General features: G+C 54.1%; 5 protein-coding genes across 5 annotated transcripts; 3 read left to right on the plus strand and 2 right to left on the minus strand.

The window, feature by feature from the left end:
- Positions 1–392: 392 nt before the first annotated feature.
- Positions 393–2,621, minus strand: N7462_004274 (putative proline--tRNA ligase AIM10; the record flags this gene model as incomplete). The annotated part of the gene is made up of 5 exons (XM_057076000.1): positions 393–1,751; positions 1,842–1,958; positions 2,012–2,080; positions 2,286–2,465; positions 2,535–2,621. 5 exons carry the CDS (start codon positions 2,619–2,621, stop codon positions 393–395), a joined length of 1,812 nt encoding a protein of 603 aa, XP_056935505.1.
- N7462_004275 (RNA-binding ribosome biosynthesis protein MAK21) lies at positions 2,620–6,442 on the plus strand (the record flags this gene model as incomplete). The annotated part of the gene is made up of 4 exons (XM_057076001.1): positions 2,620–3,603; positions 3,662–4,782; positions 4,853–5,393; positions 5,492–6,442. 4 exons carry the CDS (start codon positions 2,620–2,622, stop codon positions 6,440–6,442), a joined length of 3,597 nt encoding a protein of 1,198 aa, XP_056935506.1.
- Positions 6,443–9,263: 2,821 nt separating this feature from the next.
- N7462_004276 (putative neutral amino acid permease) lies at positions 9,264–11,105 on the plus strand (the record flags this gene model as incomplete). Its single annotated transcript, XM_057076002.1, has 4 exons — positions 9,264–9,506; positions 9,651–9,793; positions 9,884–10,931; positions 11,025–11,105. The coding sequence occupies 4 exons, from the start codon at positions 9,264–9,266 to the stop codon at positions 11,103–11,105; spliced, it is 1,515 nt and encodes a 504-aa protein (XP_056935507.1).
- A 766-nt stretch (positions 11,106–11,871) lies between these two features.
- Positions 11,872–13,403, plus strand: N7462_004277 (glycine decarboxylase subunit T; the record flags this gene model as incomplete). The annotated part of the gene is made up of 2 exons (XM_057076003.1): positions 11,872–12,254; positions 12,347–13,403. 2 exons carry the CDS (start codon positions 11,872–11,874, stop codon positions 13,401–13,403), a joined length of 1,440 nt encoding a protein of 479 aa, XP_056935508.1.
- Positions 13,404–14,088: 685 nt separating this feature from the next.
- On the minus strand, positions 14,089–16,933 carry N7462_004278 (glycoside hydrolase family 92 protein; the record flags this gene model as incomplete). The annotated part of the gene is made up of 7 exons (XM_057076004.1): positions 14,089–14,848; positions 14,909–15,110; positions 15,167–15,457; positions 15,520–15,659; positions 15,719–16,041; positions 16,099–16,736; positions 16,798–16,933. 7 exons carry the CDS (start codon positions 16,931–16,933, stop codon positions 14,089–14,091), a joined length of 2,490 nt encoding a protein of 829 aa, XP_056935509.1.
- Positions 16,934–17,306: the final 373 nt, after the last annotated feature.

The raw sequence follows: 17,306 nt of genomic DNA on the forward strand, positions 1-17,306 counted from the left end.
AGGAGGTTCCGATCAGAAAATCATATGCCCGGTGAAATCGGCATAGGACTTTGATATGCGGGCGGAGAGTGGTGGGGTGGCTTGAGCTCAAGAAAACTCCAGGAACGGGCCGTGGCAGCAGTGGCATTAATAATATGTGGTAGGGCGGGGAACAAGGGGCCATATGCACACGCACCACCTTTACTACCCGACAAGCAAGAAAGTATACGAAACGGGAAGTGGTGAGAAGTTGATGGTCGATGGGGAAGTCATTGTCAGAAAAGACCAGTCAGTATAAAGAGTGAGTGGATTGATTTGCTATGTTACACTCGCTATGTCATCATTCAAAGCCATCCCACCATAGAAATACAGGTTATATGCTACAGACCAGCATTCTGCTCAACCGAAGCGTTTTAAAGCTGGGAAAGTAGACCTTCAATGAAGGCCGGTAGCGAACCGAGCGCCACATCTTCCTTCACACCCAAGCGGCGGCATTGCACCTCCAGGGTCTGGTTCTTCTTCCAACCATTGCCAACAACTACAATCACTGGGTAGCCGATCAAGTCGGCATCTCCCAGCTTCCAGCCCATACCCTTGTCACGGTCATCAAGAAGGGTATCAATAGGCCCCGAAGCCCCGGATGTAAGGCCATCATAGACCTGTTCTGCCACAGAGTCCAGACCCTTGCCAGGGACGATGACAACTTCAAATGGAGCAATAGCACGAGGCCAGTTGAGCCCTTTGGAATCTGCCAAGCGGTTCACCACAGCGGCTATCATGCGAGAGACGCCGATTCCGTGGCAACCCATCTGCATTGGCACAATCTGCTCCTTGGCAGATTTGTTTCCTGACTCTGCGGTGCCGTCGAGAACTGCTGAATTGACCGAGACCATCGCATTGAGTGGTTCGCTATAACGAGTTCCCAAGTGGAACGTGTGACCAAGTTCGACCGCTAGGTGACTCGTTAGTAGTCCCTTTGCGCAGTGTGAGCAGTGATCCCCGTCATGGACGCGGACCAAACTCAGCTTGTTGGATGTGCCAGGGAAGCGGTCAAGCATCGAATACTCAATATCCGCGGCCGTGCAGCCAACTTCCTGGAGTAAGTCGCTCAGCGGAGGACGCTGATACACTCGCACTTCTGAGTCGTATAGATCAAGCACACGCGGTTTCTCTGACGAGTCGCGGGCTTTGACGTGCGAAGCCCATTTTTCTAGGGGGTTTTCCACACTGAGGTCCAGGTCAACGCCAGCTGCAGTTGCAACGGCCTTGACTGCATGTGAGTTGATGTGTCGCTCGGCCGGCTCCGAAGAACCATTCTGCATCGAGAATTTGGGATACCAGCCCCGCAGGAGAGTAGACCCATCATGTGAAATGGCCATCCACATACCATTTGAAACGGTTGAACCGCCTCCCACATGCGCATCGTCTGTCTGGAATCCGGGAACAGAGCCCTGGTCGGAGGTTTCAGCGAAGCTGTGTGTTTTCCCATCCGCAAGTTCTTCATTGTATACATGGTCACAATTAGAACAACTGACAACGCGATCTTCTCCTTTGTTGCTAATGAAATGGAACTCGTGGCTGAGGGTACCACCCATATTCCCTGAGTCTGCGGCCGCAACCAGATAGGGAATCTTCAGTTCGTCAAAAAGCTGTGTGTAAGCATGCTTTACAGCCGAATATGTCTTCAATGCTTCATTCACGCTGTAGTCGAAAGTATAAAGGTCTTTCATGATAAACTCTCGCCCGCGAAAGAGGCCTTGTCTTGGCCTCGGCTCATCGCGGTATTTTCTCGCTTTGAGGGCATTAGAAAGGATCATACGGCATCACAGTTGAAATTGAGGATGCTTACTTATTTGGTACACTCGTAAAGGAAGGCTCTTGTAGGATGTGGTGAGGCCTCCTACCAGGGTGGTGATTTCTTCTTCATGGGTAGGGGCGAGCAAGAAACGAGCGTCCCTCCGGTCGTTAAAGCGGAATACCTAGACTCTCCATTTAGAGCAATCCTTTTGAGGTTCAGCAAAGCATAGTTTACCTCTGAGCCTTCGGTCAATCGGCCAGACTGCTCCCAGAGCTCCTGCGAGGATATTGAGGACAGGGAAACCTTGGAGGCACCTAATCAAACCATCAGTAAATAGAGAGGAACGATTCAAGAATACGAGTCTGACCTAGTGAGCGCATGTGTTTGTCAATAAGACCTTCCAATTTGTCCTGTACTCGCAGTCCGAGAGGAAGTAGATGGAACAGCCCAGAATACGCCTAGAAACCAATGAGAACCCAATTTACTACACGATGAACAAGCAACTGACTTGTCGGAGGAATCCTCCTCTGATTAAAAGATCATTTGCGTCTTCTAGTGCTTTGTTAGCAATTGTCAAAGGAAATTCTCGTCGAGCCATGATCCGTGCACCTTTTTCTCCAACAACAGCTTTTTTCGATATTCCACCAGTGGGAATCCAAAAATTTGAGACTCGGCTTCGCCCATCATACTGCGCTTTGTCAGTATTTTGCAATTGGGTCGATCCGGGGAAATCGAATTGTCACGGGGGTTGCCGTACATGAAGTCCGCAACGCTGGACAGTGAAGGCTGAGACTAGCCGTCTGCCTGAAAGGCGAGCAGTAGCGGGACGGGGCCCAGAAATCATGGAGGCCAGAAACCCAGAACAATGTATGCAATGGAGCAAATTCCCAATGGCCGGGCGTCCAACGGGGAACTCGAGGATTCCGTCGCGGTCGCTCTGGCAGTGTTTCTTATCGCGTTGGCCCGAGCGTCTTGATAACCGGCCCGCCGCAAAAGATTTCTCCGTCCAATTTTCTCTCCATTCAAAAAAGCATACCCCGACCCTCAGACACGCCAAAATGGTCAAAGGGAAAGGCAAGCGTTCTTCGAGCGCAAATGAGGGCCTCGCCGATAAAGAGGTCCCAGTTTCTCAGCCTCAGGCTGCATCGGTACTGCCGCAGCTGGACGAGAGTGCCTTTGCGGGCCTGCGACAGAAAATCGAGCAACGATTGAAGACCGACAGCTCGGGCAAGGGAAAATCGAAGAAGAACAACAAACCGAATGCTTCCATCGAGACTACTCCCGCAAAGAAAGAGAAGAACGCCGGCTCCAAATTTGACAAGAAGCAAGAATCCGGCCTGGGCAAGAAGCGGGATCGCAATGGCGATGTGATTGCCCGAGACGAGAAGATAGGCGGAAAGGAGAAACAGAACAAGTTTGCAGGCTCCAAAAATAGCAGCAACGATGATAAATTACGCGAAGAGATTATGGCTTTGGGCGGCACTGAGGAGGACCTGGATCTCCTAGCTGGTGTTGACTCGGAGTCGGAGGTCGAGGGTACCACCTCCAAGGGCGACGATGATCTACGGAAAGAGCTCTCGAAGATGTTGGAAGCGGCCGGGCACGTTGTGCCAGAGGATCTAAAGGAGGATGAAGTTGAAGAAGAAGAAGAGGAGGAGGAAGACGACCAAGAGCAAGGCTCCGAGGGCGACAGCGAGGACGCCAGTGAGCCGGAGGAGGATGTCTCTGATGTTTCTGATGTCGAGGAGGCACCCCCAGCACCAAAAAAGTCCGATGCGAAGGCAAATGAGCCAAAAGTCACTATCCCCAAAGAATATGCCAAGTTGGTGAGTTATCGTTTGTCCTCGTAGAACCTTTATTCCGTGACTAACCTGTGATTTTCAGATTGTCCTTCCTCGTTCTGATTGGTACGCCATTCCTCTCCCCTCGGTAGCCACTGCGAAGCAAATGAACGCCTTGCCTCGGCACTTGATCGATCGCGTCCATGAACTCGCCAAGTCCCTGCTGCAGGAGGAGAACGACAAGTATGCTGAGGCCCAGCAAGCCTCGGCGTCTTCCTCTCATAAGTTCTACACGACTATCATGTCCTCTGGTACCCTCAGTGATAAGATTTCCGCCCTGACCCTTGCAGTACAAGAGTCGCCGCTGCACAACACCAAGTCGCTCGAGACTCTCATCAATCTTGGAGGAAAGCGGAGCCGCGCACAGGCTGTTGAGGTTTTGCGATCTTTGAAGGATATGTTTGCGCAAGGTACACTTCTTCCCAGTGACCGGCGGCTCAAGTCCTTTGCCAACCAACCTGGACTTGTCGCTGCATTCCAGGGTGCTGGTGGGCGCTGGTCTGACCGGGACCCGCTTCCTGGTGGCTTGCAGAAGAGTCATTTGATTTTCTGGGCTTTTGAAGACCTTGTCAAGGACAAGTTCTTCGAGGTTCTCAAGATTCTGGAAGTCTGGTGCAACGACGAGATCGAGTTCTCACGGTCTCGGGCCGTCAGCTACGTTTACGAACTCCTCAAGGAGAAGCCCGAGCAGGAAGCGAACTTGCTCCGTCTTCTTGTTAACAAGCTTGGCGACCCTGGCAAGAAAATTGCTTCTCGTGCATCCTATCTTCTCCTGCAGATTCAGCAGACCCACCCCCTGATGAAGCCCTTGATCATCAAGGCTGTTGAAGAATTGCTGTTCCGACCTGGCCAGAGCCAGCATGCTAAGTACTATGCCATCATCACTTTGAACCAGACAGTTCTGAGCACCAAGGAGGGCAAGGTTGCTGAGCAGCTTCTGGATATCTACTTCTCGCTCTTCGTCACTCTTCTCAAGCCCACTCAGCCCACTAAGCCCGGAAAGGGCAAATTCCATGGCAAGCATGGCAAACACGGCAAGGGTAAAGGTCGGGACCAACCTGTCAAGGGACAGGCCCAGGACGATGAGATGCGCGAGAAGCTGACTTCGGGTGTCTTGACCGGTGTCAACCGCGCCTATCCTTTCACCGATAGCGATTCTGATAAGTACGCTTTTTCTTTCTTCTCCCCGCTTCATACGTGTGCGAATCTTGTTTTACTAATATGAAACCTAAAGGCTCTCCAAGCACCTCGACACTCTATTCCGCATCACCCACTCCTCAAACTTTAACACCAGCATCCAGGCTCTGATGTTGATTCAGCAACTTACTGGATCTCACCAGGTTGCTAGTGACCGCTTCTACCGCACGCTCTACGAATCTCTCCTGGATCCGCGTGTGGCCACGTCTTCGAAGCAGTCTCTTTACCTGAACCTGCTCTTCAAGGCCCTGAAGAATGACCTGAACGTCCGCCGCGTCAAGGCATTCGTCAAGCGTATTGTTCAAGTCCTTGGATTGCACGGCCCCTCGTTCATCTGCGGCGTCTTCTACCTCATTCGCGAGCTGGAGAAGACCTTTACCGGCCTTCAGTCCATGTTTGATCAGCCCGAGGACAACGAAAGCGACGGCGAAGAAGTCTTCCGCGATGTTCCCGATGAGGACGATGAGCAGCCCGAACCGACCCCTGTCGTCCAGCCGTCCAAGGCCGCCAACGGCTACGACCCCCGGAAGCGCGACCCCGAGCACAGCAACGCCGACAAGACCTGTCTCTGGGAATTGGTACGTTCTTGTAGCGCCACTGGCGCTCACATCCCCGCCCAACCCCCCTATGCAGCCATTGCTCATTGCTTATTGCAACCGCTAACGTTCTTCCTCAGCTCCCCTATACCACTCACTTCCACCCATCCGTCTCTCTCAACGCTGCCCGCCTGTTGGAGCACGAGACGATGAGCGGCAAGCCCGACCTGACCCTGCACACGCTCACGCACTTCTTGGATCGGTTCGTGTACCGCGCGCCCAAGGCCGCGGCTGCGGCGCGTGGCGCCTCGATCATGCAGCCGCTCGCTGGCGGTGACGCGCAAGACCGCCTGGTGGAGGCGTACAAGAGCACGCAGCACCGCCAGCCGCTCAACTCGGAGGCCTTCTGGAAGAAGAAGGCAGACGATGTCGCAGCGGAAGACGTCTTCTTCCACGAGTACTTCACACGTGTTAACAAGGAGAAGACGCGGGGCAAGAAGGGCAAGGGCGCTGACGCTGATGAGGAGGGTGCCGAGCTCAGCGAGAACGAGGACGAGATCTGGAAGGCTCTCGTGGACTCGCGGCCGGAGCTGGAGGCGGACGACGACAGCGACGACGACCTGGACATGGATGATATGGAGTCTGCATTTGATGATGACGATGAAGACGAAGTCGAGGGCGAGGGCGAGGGCAGCGACGACGAGGTCATTTTCAACGACGAGTCGGACGGCCCGTCGGACGAGGAGATGGCCGAGGAGGACGACTTCGGCTTCGACGAGGAGGAGGAGGAGGTGCCTGCGCCTCAGCCTGCCACCACGTCGAAGAAGGCCACCAAGAAGGCCGCCAAGGTGGACGAGGAGGACGAGGATGCGTTCGACATGGATGTCTCGGACGACGAGGCGTTCGTTGACAGCGACGAGGACCTCCCGTCGGACATGGAGCTGGGCGGCGTGGAACTTGCGGCCCTGGCGCCAACAGCCGAAGCGACGCCGGCGGAGCGCAAGAAGCGCCGCAAGCTCAAGCACCTGCCAACCTTCGCCTCCGCGGACGACTACGCGGCGCTGTTGGCGGACGAGGACGAGGGCATGTAGAGGATGGTTTGGAGAAAGCCTGTCGCATGTTACTGTTTGGGACTGGGCGTGTTGTGTTTTGTTTTGGTTCCCCCCCCAAAAAGAGTTTCTTTTATATTATATGGGAGTTTTTCTTTATTTGTTTGTCTCTGTGTGTGTGTGTGTTCTATGTTCACCGGACCCTGTATGTTGGTCCCATATTTCCATATCTGTATCTATGCGATGGCGGAATCGATCTGATATGATTCTTACGGATCTTGTCAATATACCAATGTCACTCTGGCCCCAACTATCCACCTTAGGTCTGTGAGTCTGTGCATGTTTCACTATGTAATCGACATCTCCGAAGTGGGTAAATGGTCATCACGCAATATCTCCCCCATCCCCGAACGTCCAAGGCCCGCTGCCGCTGCAGGGCCTCTGCCACGGGCCCGTTGCCCGAGTTTCTTCTAGAACTTGTCTTTTCCCGAGTCGCCAGGCAGTCGAAGCTCCCGACTTGGCCGAGCGGAGGGAAAGTCCCTGGTTGACGTGCCGAGACGAGGTGGGTTCCGGGATGGTCTCATGGTGGAGGACAAGCACGCGAGAGGCGGGAACACGGCCATGCCGCGTAAACCACGCGGTCTCTGGTTCGCTCGGATCCCTCCCAAGCCTGTAGTTTGGGGGCGTTCTCGGTGTCTCGGCACATGAATCAGGGGAAAATCAGCCATGCCGAGAAATGAGGACTTGCTAAGGTTGGTTGTTGCAAGCTCCCCAGACGGAGTGGAGGAAGGGAGACGCGAGCGATAGTCACAGCCCACGTGATTCTAGCACGGGCAGCTCGTTCGCGATGACTCAGCACACACGTGGTGCCATGGGCCTCGCCTCGACTCCAAGTTGACCTTCATGATACTCTATTGATGCCCATGACGATGTTGCACCTTCTCGCCGGGTGCTGAGCGATGTGGTCAATGGCGGCGGCCCGGGCGGCCGATGGCTGACGGTGGCTGAACATGGCTGACAGGCCCCGGACGGCGCTAGGCCCAGTGGCCTCCAGCCAGAGAGCCTCCTTAGTCAGCACACGCCTGGTCCGGTTACGATAGGTCGGGGTCGGACCCTCCCCCAAGGATCCGCCTGCTGCATCTGGTTTAGAAGAGGCCCACCGAATCGAATCAGCAGGCGGTCACAGCCCAGATTTCCATGTTTTCAGTGGCTGCACCGGGGGTTCGACGGCTGCCCTGGCTGGTCCGAGCTGGCCCTGCGCCGAGTCCCATTCGACGCTTGCGGGGCCTGTCCAGGCCCACTTTGGTAGGTTGTTGCACCACCGTTTTTGTTGAGACCAGGTCTGGTGTGGGTGCAACCGGTTTCTGCTCTTTTTTTCTCTTTCATTTTCTCTTTTTTCTCTGTCTTTTTTTCCTTGGTCAGGAAATTGACGAATCATGGCAATGATGTCTGGAGTGCACTACGTACTACGCGAATCACCATTGGATGGGAGTGGATTGATCCCGGTATAGAATCCTAATGGCGCAGCATCTCGGAGCGGCCGTTACGATCTCGCTGGTCTCCATGTGCACCTCTCTGCATGCTGCAATTCGTTCAGGCTGATTGGAAAATTCAGCAGTGTGGACTGGCACGTAGATACATAACGTGGCCTGTTCGATCACGCTCGTCCTATCTACTTCTACTAATGCATTGGGAGATCTCATGTCGAACCCCCCAAGGGATCTAGATCTTCGAGCTAACTTTAGTTCACACATGGTGTATGACATGATTCTCTCTATATCCACCTTCTCGTAGGGGAATTCCCGCATTCTCTTTCCTGTTCTCCTTCCTATTCTTTTCCTTTAGTATCATAGTTCATCGTGATTGTTGTCGACTGCATAATCCTCTCTCCCTTAGGGCTGATCGCACCACCCTCAATTCGCAATCCTGAAGCTCATACCCTCTGTCAAATTCACCCGCATCCTCTTCCTACGGAGTATCCATCTCCGTTCGCCCATTGCGGCATGGTGACCTGGTCTCCATCACGTCATGCTTCGTCCACGTCCACGGACCGGGATCGACGAGATTTTCTCCTTTCCGGCGCCCGAGTGGAGCCTTGGCTTCGAGCGCAACCAAGCATACCCCCGTTCTCCCCCTCCCATACCGAAGCCATACTCGGCCCATACCCAGTCAATTCGTCCATCGGATACATAGAATACCACTCCCCATAATTAATCGTAGGAACTAGCGCCGCTCTTCCACTCACGGCGCGCTCCTGCATCGCCGGGCGCAAAAGTAGATTACCAGATTACCAGATTGGTTCATTGCTCACCTTTTTTTCTTTTTAATTACTCTCGGTTCACTTCTTGCCTTTTTCTTAACCCGAGTTCTTCTCCTCTTTATCGTCTTTTGATCTATCGATCTACCCAGCGATCACGGTTTGTGTTCGCCAGGTTTCCGTGCGCGCGCCATTGATTGATCTCATTATCGTCAGGCCTGGTCTGATCCGATCTGGTTTTTGTAGATCCGACCCCCGTTGCCCTAACGAGAGCGTGCTGCATTGCTTCTCTCTCTTCATAACGCCCATTCCTTTTCATCGCACGGTGATCTGAGATCGCTTTCTGTGCAGGTTAGTGTCGCATTATACCCCTACTTCTCCTGCTTGCTCGCCCAGGCCAGGCAACGGTGTGCAGCCAATAAAACTGGCGGTTTCAAGCATCAACCCGAACCCAGCGCAACTCACACTTCTCCAGACTCGTGTTTCTTTTAGCTGCTGCATCTGCCCCTCCGGAAGTTATATGTATTCTCCGGTTTTCACGACCGCCACTCTCCTTGACTCCGCCGAGTACCGCCAGCTGCGGTTTGCCCGCTCATTACGCTTGAAATGGCTCGGCCAGAAGACGACCCCGTGGGCGCCAGTCCCGACGGCACTCACTCCCCTGATCTGAGCGACAAGCTGGAACAGGATCCCAAGCTCAAAGATTTTGATGTGGAAGGCCAAGGCCGCCGTCATTCACAGCATCATGTCACGGCGGTGGACTCATCCTCCACGACCGAAAGCGTCGGCCGCCAGATCGAAATGGAGTCGGAGAACACCATTAAATATCGGACATGCAGTTGGCAGAAGGTAAGATCCCAAACCCGCATGCCCTCTCCTGAATGTGAATGCATGAACTTTTTTTTTGTTGCGTGTTTGCGCAACATGCGCTGGTGATATTGCGGCATGGACGTGAAATGCAATCGCTGACCATGGGACATTTCCCCTCTCTAGACGGCCGCTCTGCTCTTCTCTGAGTACATTTGCCTGGCCATCATGTCATTCCCGTGGTCCTACTCTATCCTGGGCCTGGTGCCCGGTTTGATCCTCACTGTGTTCATTGCGGGCGTCGTCCTGTACACGTCGTTGACTATCTGGTGGGTCTCCCGGTCACCTTAGAGGGTTCGACAATTGGCGATATACCTCGTCTCTTGTGCCATGGCTAACTTTGGATTGAAAAAAACTAGGAAATTCTGTCTGCGCCACCCAGAAGTCCGAGATGTCTGTGATATCGGCCAGTATCTCTTCTGGGACTCGAAGATCGCCTGGTGGGCCACCGCGGTCATGTTCCTGTTGAACAACACCTTTATCCAGGGTCTGCACTGCGTGGTCGGTGCCGAGTATCTCAACACCATGTCCGGTGGTGCGGTCTGTACGGTGGTCTTTTCTCTGATTGTCGCCATCATTTCCTTCGTCTTTTCCCTTCCCCGTACCTTCAGTGCTTTGTCCCGCGTCGCCACTTTCTCCGCCTTCTTCACCTTCATCTCCGTTCTCCTGGCAACCATCTTCGCGGGTATCGAGGACCATCCCGCCGGCTACCCTAAGAAGGGTACCCCGCTCGTGCTGGCCATTCCGGCCAAGGGCACTACCTTCGTGTCCGGCATGAATGCATTCTTGAACATCAGCTATACCTTCATTGGACAAATCACTCTGCCCAGCTTCATCGCCGAGATGAAGGAGCCTCGCGACTTCTGGAAGTCTGTGACGGCGGTGACCATCGCCGAGGTGATCGTTTTCAGCCTGGTTGGTGCGATTGTCTACGCCTACACCGGCACCCAGTACACCGTTGCGCCCGCTTTTGGCTCCCTCTCGGATGAGGTGTACAAGAAGGTGTCGTTCTCGTTCATGATCCCGACCATCATCTTCCTCGGGGTGCTGTACGCATCGGTGTCGGCCCGCTTCGTCTTCTTCCGCCTGTTCGAGGGCACCCGCCACAAGGGCAACAACACCGTCGTGGGCTGGGCCGCCTGGGCCGGCATCTTGGCTGCCCTGTGGATCGCCGCCTGGATCATCGCAGAGGTGATCCCCTTCTTCTCGGACCTGCTGTCGATCATGAGTTCCCTCTTCGACTCCTTCTTTGGCTTCATCTTCTGGGGCGTCGCCTACCTTCGCATGCGCAGTAACGACTATGGACCCGACTTCTACAAGAAACGTGGTCTCCGCGGCTGGCTGGGTTTCCTCTTCAACGTATCGTTGATTTTCATCGGTCTCTTCTTCTTGGGTCCAGGCACCTATGTAAGTTCTCTTCGCCTCTCATCCTGCTCACCTCTGATTCCATCTGCTCTTTCTTTTGATCCTCTTCTGACTTGATTCTCTCTCTCTTCCTAGGCGTCCGTCATGTCCGTCGTACAGAGCTACCAATCTGGTAGTGTCGGCGGTGTGTTCACCTGCGCGAGTAACGCGCTCTAGAGCGGATTTTTTCTTCACTCCGCAGGGCGGAGTGAGACGTTCTCTCTTATCGCAGATCCTTTTCCCACTGTGAACGGGTTCTAATGACGTTGATGACCCAATTCAAGAGGAGACACGCTGCTCGCATTCTGGATTTGTGGTTCACGGTTCTTTTCCGCGTATCACTGCTCTTGTTCTTCGCATGCGATTGATATCGAAAATGGGGTGGGTGTATCGAACTTCGAATTTGTGTTAGGATTATTTTGCATCATGTACTTTCAATCCTGGAGGGATCACGGGATTTGGGATGTTATCCCTCCAGGTTTTGGGATGTTGGGAGTTTGAGTTCCCCGTGGCTGTTGCTCGTTCTACATGCGCGCCGTTCCAGCATTCCTTGCACATAAAAAACAGAGCGGTCTTGAATGAATCCAGGTGAATGGCATCGCGGGCAAGTTTCTTGCTTCCTGAATAGATGTTCCGCCATCACCAAAGCCCACTTTTTTTTTTTTTTTGCTTTGGCTTTCTATCCGTAAATCAGAGATCTGCGTTTCCCGAGGAGTACAAGCAGCCACTGCGAGAGCCTCCTCTATGTAACGGGCCTTTCCCTTCCGAATCGGGAAATCAGCTCAGAGATGACTCAGCCGGCGTCTTCCTATCTGCACGTGATTTTCCCGCTGCGCTTCCCCGACGGCGGAGGGTCGACTTTCTCGCGGCCATTTTCTCGTCTCTTTTTTCTTTTCATTCCTTTTCTCTTGCCAATTCCCCTTTGACAGCATTCTCAATTACAATGGCTGGCGTCCGTAATTTCAAGCGAGGCATCGACCTTGTCGCTGCCAGAGCAGCTTTCCCCCACGCACCCCGCGCCTCTATCGGCTCCACACTCCTTCGGCGGGAGCTCTCCTCCGCGGTGCGGGCAACTTCGCGGACATCGACCGCCAGGATCACTGCGCGGGCAGCAATCCCGCAGGTGCAGGTTCAGTCTGCGCGCTATGCCTCAAGCTCTAGCGAGCCTCTGCACAAAACACAGTTGTATGCTCTCCACGAGGCGCACGGCGCCAAGATGGTGCCCTTTGCTGGGTTCTCCATGCCGTTGCACTATGCGGACCTGAGCCATGTTGAGAGCCACATGTGGACTCGTGAGAAGGCCAGTCTGTTCGATGTGAGCCATATGTAAGTCAATCGCTTTCTCCGGACTTGAATGGAGGTCGAATATCAGTTCTATCAATAGCGCATCCAATGCTGACCGTGAATGTCTTATCTAGGGTGCAGCACACTTTGAGCGGACCCGGCGCCCTTGAGCTGCTGATGAAAGTGAGCCCCTCGTCTCTTGATAAGCTGGCCCCGAACACTTCTACCCTGTCCTGCCTGCTGGAGGAGGAAACCGGCGGCATCATCGATGACACCGTCATCACCCGTCGCGGCGAAGACAGCTTCTACTTCGTCACAAACGCCGGCCGCCGCGCCGAGGACCTGGCGTTCCTGCGGGCCGAGATTGATGCCTACCGCTACCGCCACGGCACCGACAGTATCAAGTGGGACATTCTTGAGGATCGCGCTCTGGTCGCACTCCAGGGCCCGCTCGCCGCCAGCGCCCTCCAGCCCCTCATCAACACTTCCGCGTCCAGCGACTCCACCGATCTGAGCACCCTGTACTTCGGCCAGTGCCGTGAGCTGCACATCACCCTTGCTAACGGCTCTGCCTCGGCCCAGCCGCTCCTGATCTCGCGTACCGGCTACACCGGCGAAGACGGCTTCGAGATCTCCATCCCCACCTCCGCGGACGCGACCCTGCCCGACCAGGTCGTCAACCTGCTCCTGCAGGACGCATCCACTGTGCGCCTGGCCGGCCTGGCCGCCCGCGACTCGCTCCGCCTCGAGGCCGGCATGTGCCTCTACGGCCATGATATCACCACAGCCCAGACGCCCCCCGATGCGGCCCTGGGCTGGGTTGTTGGCCGCGAACGCCGCGACCCCGCCACGGCCACCTTCAACGGTGCCTCCGTCATCTTGCCCCAGGTTGCCAGTCCTAAAACCCTGCAGCAGCGCCGGGTTGGGTTGACAGTGGAGAAGGGCTCTCCTGCGCGTGAGGGTGCTGTTGTGGTCGACCTGGCGGACCCGGCCAATCCAGTCGAAGTTGGCGTCGTCACATCCGGCCTGCCTAGCCCGTCGCTGGGTGGCGCCAACATCGCCATGGCGTACGTGAAGAATGGCCTGCACAAAAAGGGGACTGAGCTGGGCGTCAAGGTTCGGAACAAGGTGCGCAAGGCGACTGTCGTCGGCATGCCTTGGATTGAGAGCAAGTTCCACCGTCCGTCGTAGAGGACGGGTATACTTCAATATGCTCTCCCCCTCTCTCCCCCACTCCGTCTCTCTCTTTCTCTTGAGTATTTCGCTAGATGTGTCGATGTGATTGTTTATATTTTTGTTTCCCCGATGGGTTTAAATCATTGACGAGAAGCGTTGTTTTGTTTTGTCTGCTTTTCCAATTATTGGACTTACGAGATCATCTCTTGATACGGTTGCTCCTGTACATACAAATCCTGCCTTTCACACCTTTCGCAACCTCTTTCTTTTTCTATGATTCTTCATATATTTCCTCCAGCATGTTCGACTTCAACAGTTCAGAACGAACAGACCTCATTGATCAAAAATTTCGCTTTCCCTTCTGTAGTGGAGCTCTCGTAAACCCAATCCAACATCCCCATATCCCCTTCGTTACGACGTATATCTTCACCCCCACATCCTCTCTACTATCGAAGTGTTTCAGATTTGCCCAATAAACTCCTTCAGAACCAGCAGAAGAACATGAGCGGAGGAGGAAACGAATTAAATGAAGAAGCGCCAGATAAGGCTAGCAGTCTCACCTCCACAGCAGAAACAGAAAAAAAAAAAAAAAAAGGCCAAGACTCATCAATGAGAATTCAATATAAAATAAAACACGTAAGAACGGTGAGCCCTTGGGCTCTCTGTGCCCTCTTTTCTCCTCAAGCCCTAAGACCCTAAACTAACCTCTTAGCCCCTTCACCCCATGATGCACCCCACCAAACCTCGCCCAATGATCCAGATGCACCCCGTGCCCCGAATTCCGGCCCATTGCAGCCCCTGCCGACAGCACACGCTCCTCGAAGCTGTTCACGCCTGCAACGGATCGCGCGCGCATGGCCGTGGCTGGGGCATCCGACATGGAGGGCGGCAAGTCCTCTGGCGCAGTACCCCAGGCGCTTTCATTGCGGCCGAGCACGAGGACGAGGTCCTGGCCCTGAGTGAAGAAAGAGTGATCAACCCAGCTTCGAGTATAGGGGACGCCGTTCAGGGTAGCGGACTGGATATATCCGGCGGGCGAGGAGGAATTTCCGGTAATGAAGGAGTCCCAATTGGCGACGCTGATGGTGGCAGTGTTGCCGGTAAGCGGGGAGACAATGCGGACGGCCTCGAAGAAAGGCACAGTGATTAGATAGACGCTCTGGCCCGGGTTGGGGAAGAGGCCCATCATAGACATAGCGACGAAGGAGCCCATGGCGCCGGAGTCGTCATTGCCGGGGAGGCCGGCGGGCGTGGGGGAGAATGAGGATGGAATGTAGGTGCGCACGCGTGCGGTGGATTTGGCCGGGCGGCCGGCGTAGTGGTACTGGAAGACGGTCAGGAAAGAAGGCTCATTGCCGATGTAGGTGATCTTCCGGTCATGCAAGTAGTCGAGGCGTCGGACGAAGCTGGCGGGCCCACCGAGCAAGGTGATCAGGGCGGCCATGTCATGAGGGACGAAGCTGGAGAGGGTCGTTAGTATGAGGTTGAAGGAGATCTAGGTCTAGATCCAAGAAACATACAATTGGTACTCCCAAATGCTCGACTCGAAGGTTTCTCCGGCGGTGTTCTGGAGCGAACAGATACTCCCACTGTTATCAATATTGGAGCACTTGAGGGGATCCTGAGAGCCCCAAGTGCCGTTCAAGTACTTGGGCTGGAAGAAGCCGATGAAGCCCGTGTCAGTAGCGTTTCGAAATGACGTCTGGTCTTCTTTAAAAGGTTCTTCCAAGACTCGGAGCTGCGTTCATATCGCTCGGCGTCATCTGTCATGTTGAGACTCCGCGCCATCTGAGAAATAGCAAAGTCATTGTAAGAGTATTCAAGGGTCCGTGAAATGCTGCGGGTCATAGTGCCAAACCCCCAGTAATCGAAGTCTTCGACGGGGATATAGTGCAGCTCCTTCCAGCTTCGCAGACCACCACGACCTTCGTTGGACCAGTCGAATGGTTCTTCGTCGGCGTCTTTCTGAACTGCAGCATAGCCGGCATCCCAATCAATGCCGTCTTGGAGGCCTTTGACATAGGCGTCAACAAGGACAATGTCTGCATTTGAGCCACCTTGAGTATATCCTAATCAACAATGTTAATGACTCGGACAGATCATGCTTTTCGTTATCAAATGCCGAACTTACCTTTGCAGAGTGACATACGGCAGTCCGGAAGCCATCCCAGGTGACGTTGCGTGTCAATCAGCGAGCGGACCATCTGAGCAACGGAGCCGGGATCGAAGATCGTCAGGAAGGGCAGCTGCGAACGAAACGAGTCCCACAAGCTGGCTAGGGTCAGCAAAGAAGCCTAGGTGACAGACAGATGATTTGAGGTGTTACAAACCAATAGAATGAATCGAAATACGGTTCCGAGCTCGACCAAAGTGGGTTTTCACCAGTGTAGTTCTGGGGATTCACCATCGTTCGATAGATACCACTGTAAAAATTCGTGAGAACAGATGCATTTACCCCATTTCGGGATACCCGAATCGGTTCAAGCTTTTCAGTCCACTGATCTACAGCGGCCTGGCGTATAGACTCGAAATTAAAGCCCTCAATCTCCGATTCGGCATGAGAGCAGGCTTGCTCAGGGCTAATAAAACTCACGCCCACACGGGCAAGTACGCTGCCATCCGGTGGGGTTTCGAATCGAACAAATCCACCACCCTAGCAGAAGTCAGAATAAAATGATTCGGTAATTATTTGGAAGCTAGGACCGCTCACCGGAAGAGGATAGCCATTGATGCTGCGCGATATCGTTAAATCGTGGACATCAGTGCTAGCGCGGGCATCGACAAAAATGCCACTATCTCGAAGCTGACCAGAACTCTGGAAATCGGCGCAAAAGTGAAGCTCGTACTCTCCACTGCCAAAGCTGGGCAAGAACTTGCCACTACCCGTCATCCGTCCGCTAGATTCATCAATGGAAATAGACGCATTGTCCTGACGAGAGTCGGACAGATCCGATAGGTCTAACAAAATCAATGGCTTGCTGTTCTCGGGGAAATTAAACCGAAAGAGCGAGGTATGATGCGCGGCCGTCATCTCAACGTGAACATTGGAACTGAGGGATAGTGCAAAATAGCCCGGGCTCCCCTTGACAGAGTTCGGGGTATACCGTGTTTTGCGGGCTTTCTTCGGATATACACAGCCATTCACATCATCATCTTGGCATTGGGCATATGGAAAAAGAGGAAAATTGCCCAGTGACGGATTTCCGCCAGTGCCGGAGTCGTGCATACTCGAGAAGCCAGTAACATTGCTTCCATCGTAGGCGAAACCGCCCTGGTTGTTCTCAGAATCGGTGTCCGCTCCGGCTTTGGCCATGCCATACGGGAGCGTCGCGCCGGAAAAAACATTGCCTAGGTGAATCGCTTGTTAGTATATTCAATTTCAGGTCCACGATATGGGCTTACTCCATACCCCCGTTGGCGCTGCCGATCAGCGGGTCTATATATTGTAGTACATCGTAGTCCTCGACGGGAAGGGGTTGGGCGGCATCGACCAGCGCGCGGCTGCTGGCCAGAAAGAGCGACAATAGTGAGTACTGCGAAGGCATACTCGTAAAGGAGTGTACTGTTTGAAAAGAAAGACTGGCATGGAAAATCGTGAATGAAGCGTTCCCCCCGCTGGTATTTAGGGCCGCTCTCGCGCATCGCGTCGTGCTTGCCTGGCATGCGGATCCACGCCCCTGTCGATCATCCCCGCGTTGCTGCGTTGCATCAAGTCCCTTAATATGCAACAATCCATGCATAGTTATCTCACACTAGTCATGCATGATAAGATAGGTTGATGAGAGATTTGCCCAGTCGCTGGTGCTGCTTGGGTGCTCGGGCCGGTTTAGCATGGGTCGTCTGTCTGGGGATCCTGGTGCGTCGAGGGCGGGGATCTCCTGCATTCCGACTAGCAATGCTACGGTGATAGTTACGGAG

This window comes from Penicillium macrosclerotiorum, assembly GCF_028827735.1.
Source record: "Penicillium macrosclerotiorum strain IBT 26536 chromosome Unknown utg000003l_segment0_segment0, whole genome shotgun sequence".
NCBI classification, from domain to species: Eukaryota; Fungi; Ascomycota; class Eurotiomycetes; order Eurotiales; family Aspergillaceae; genus Penicillium; species Penicillium macrosclerotiorum.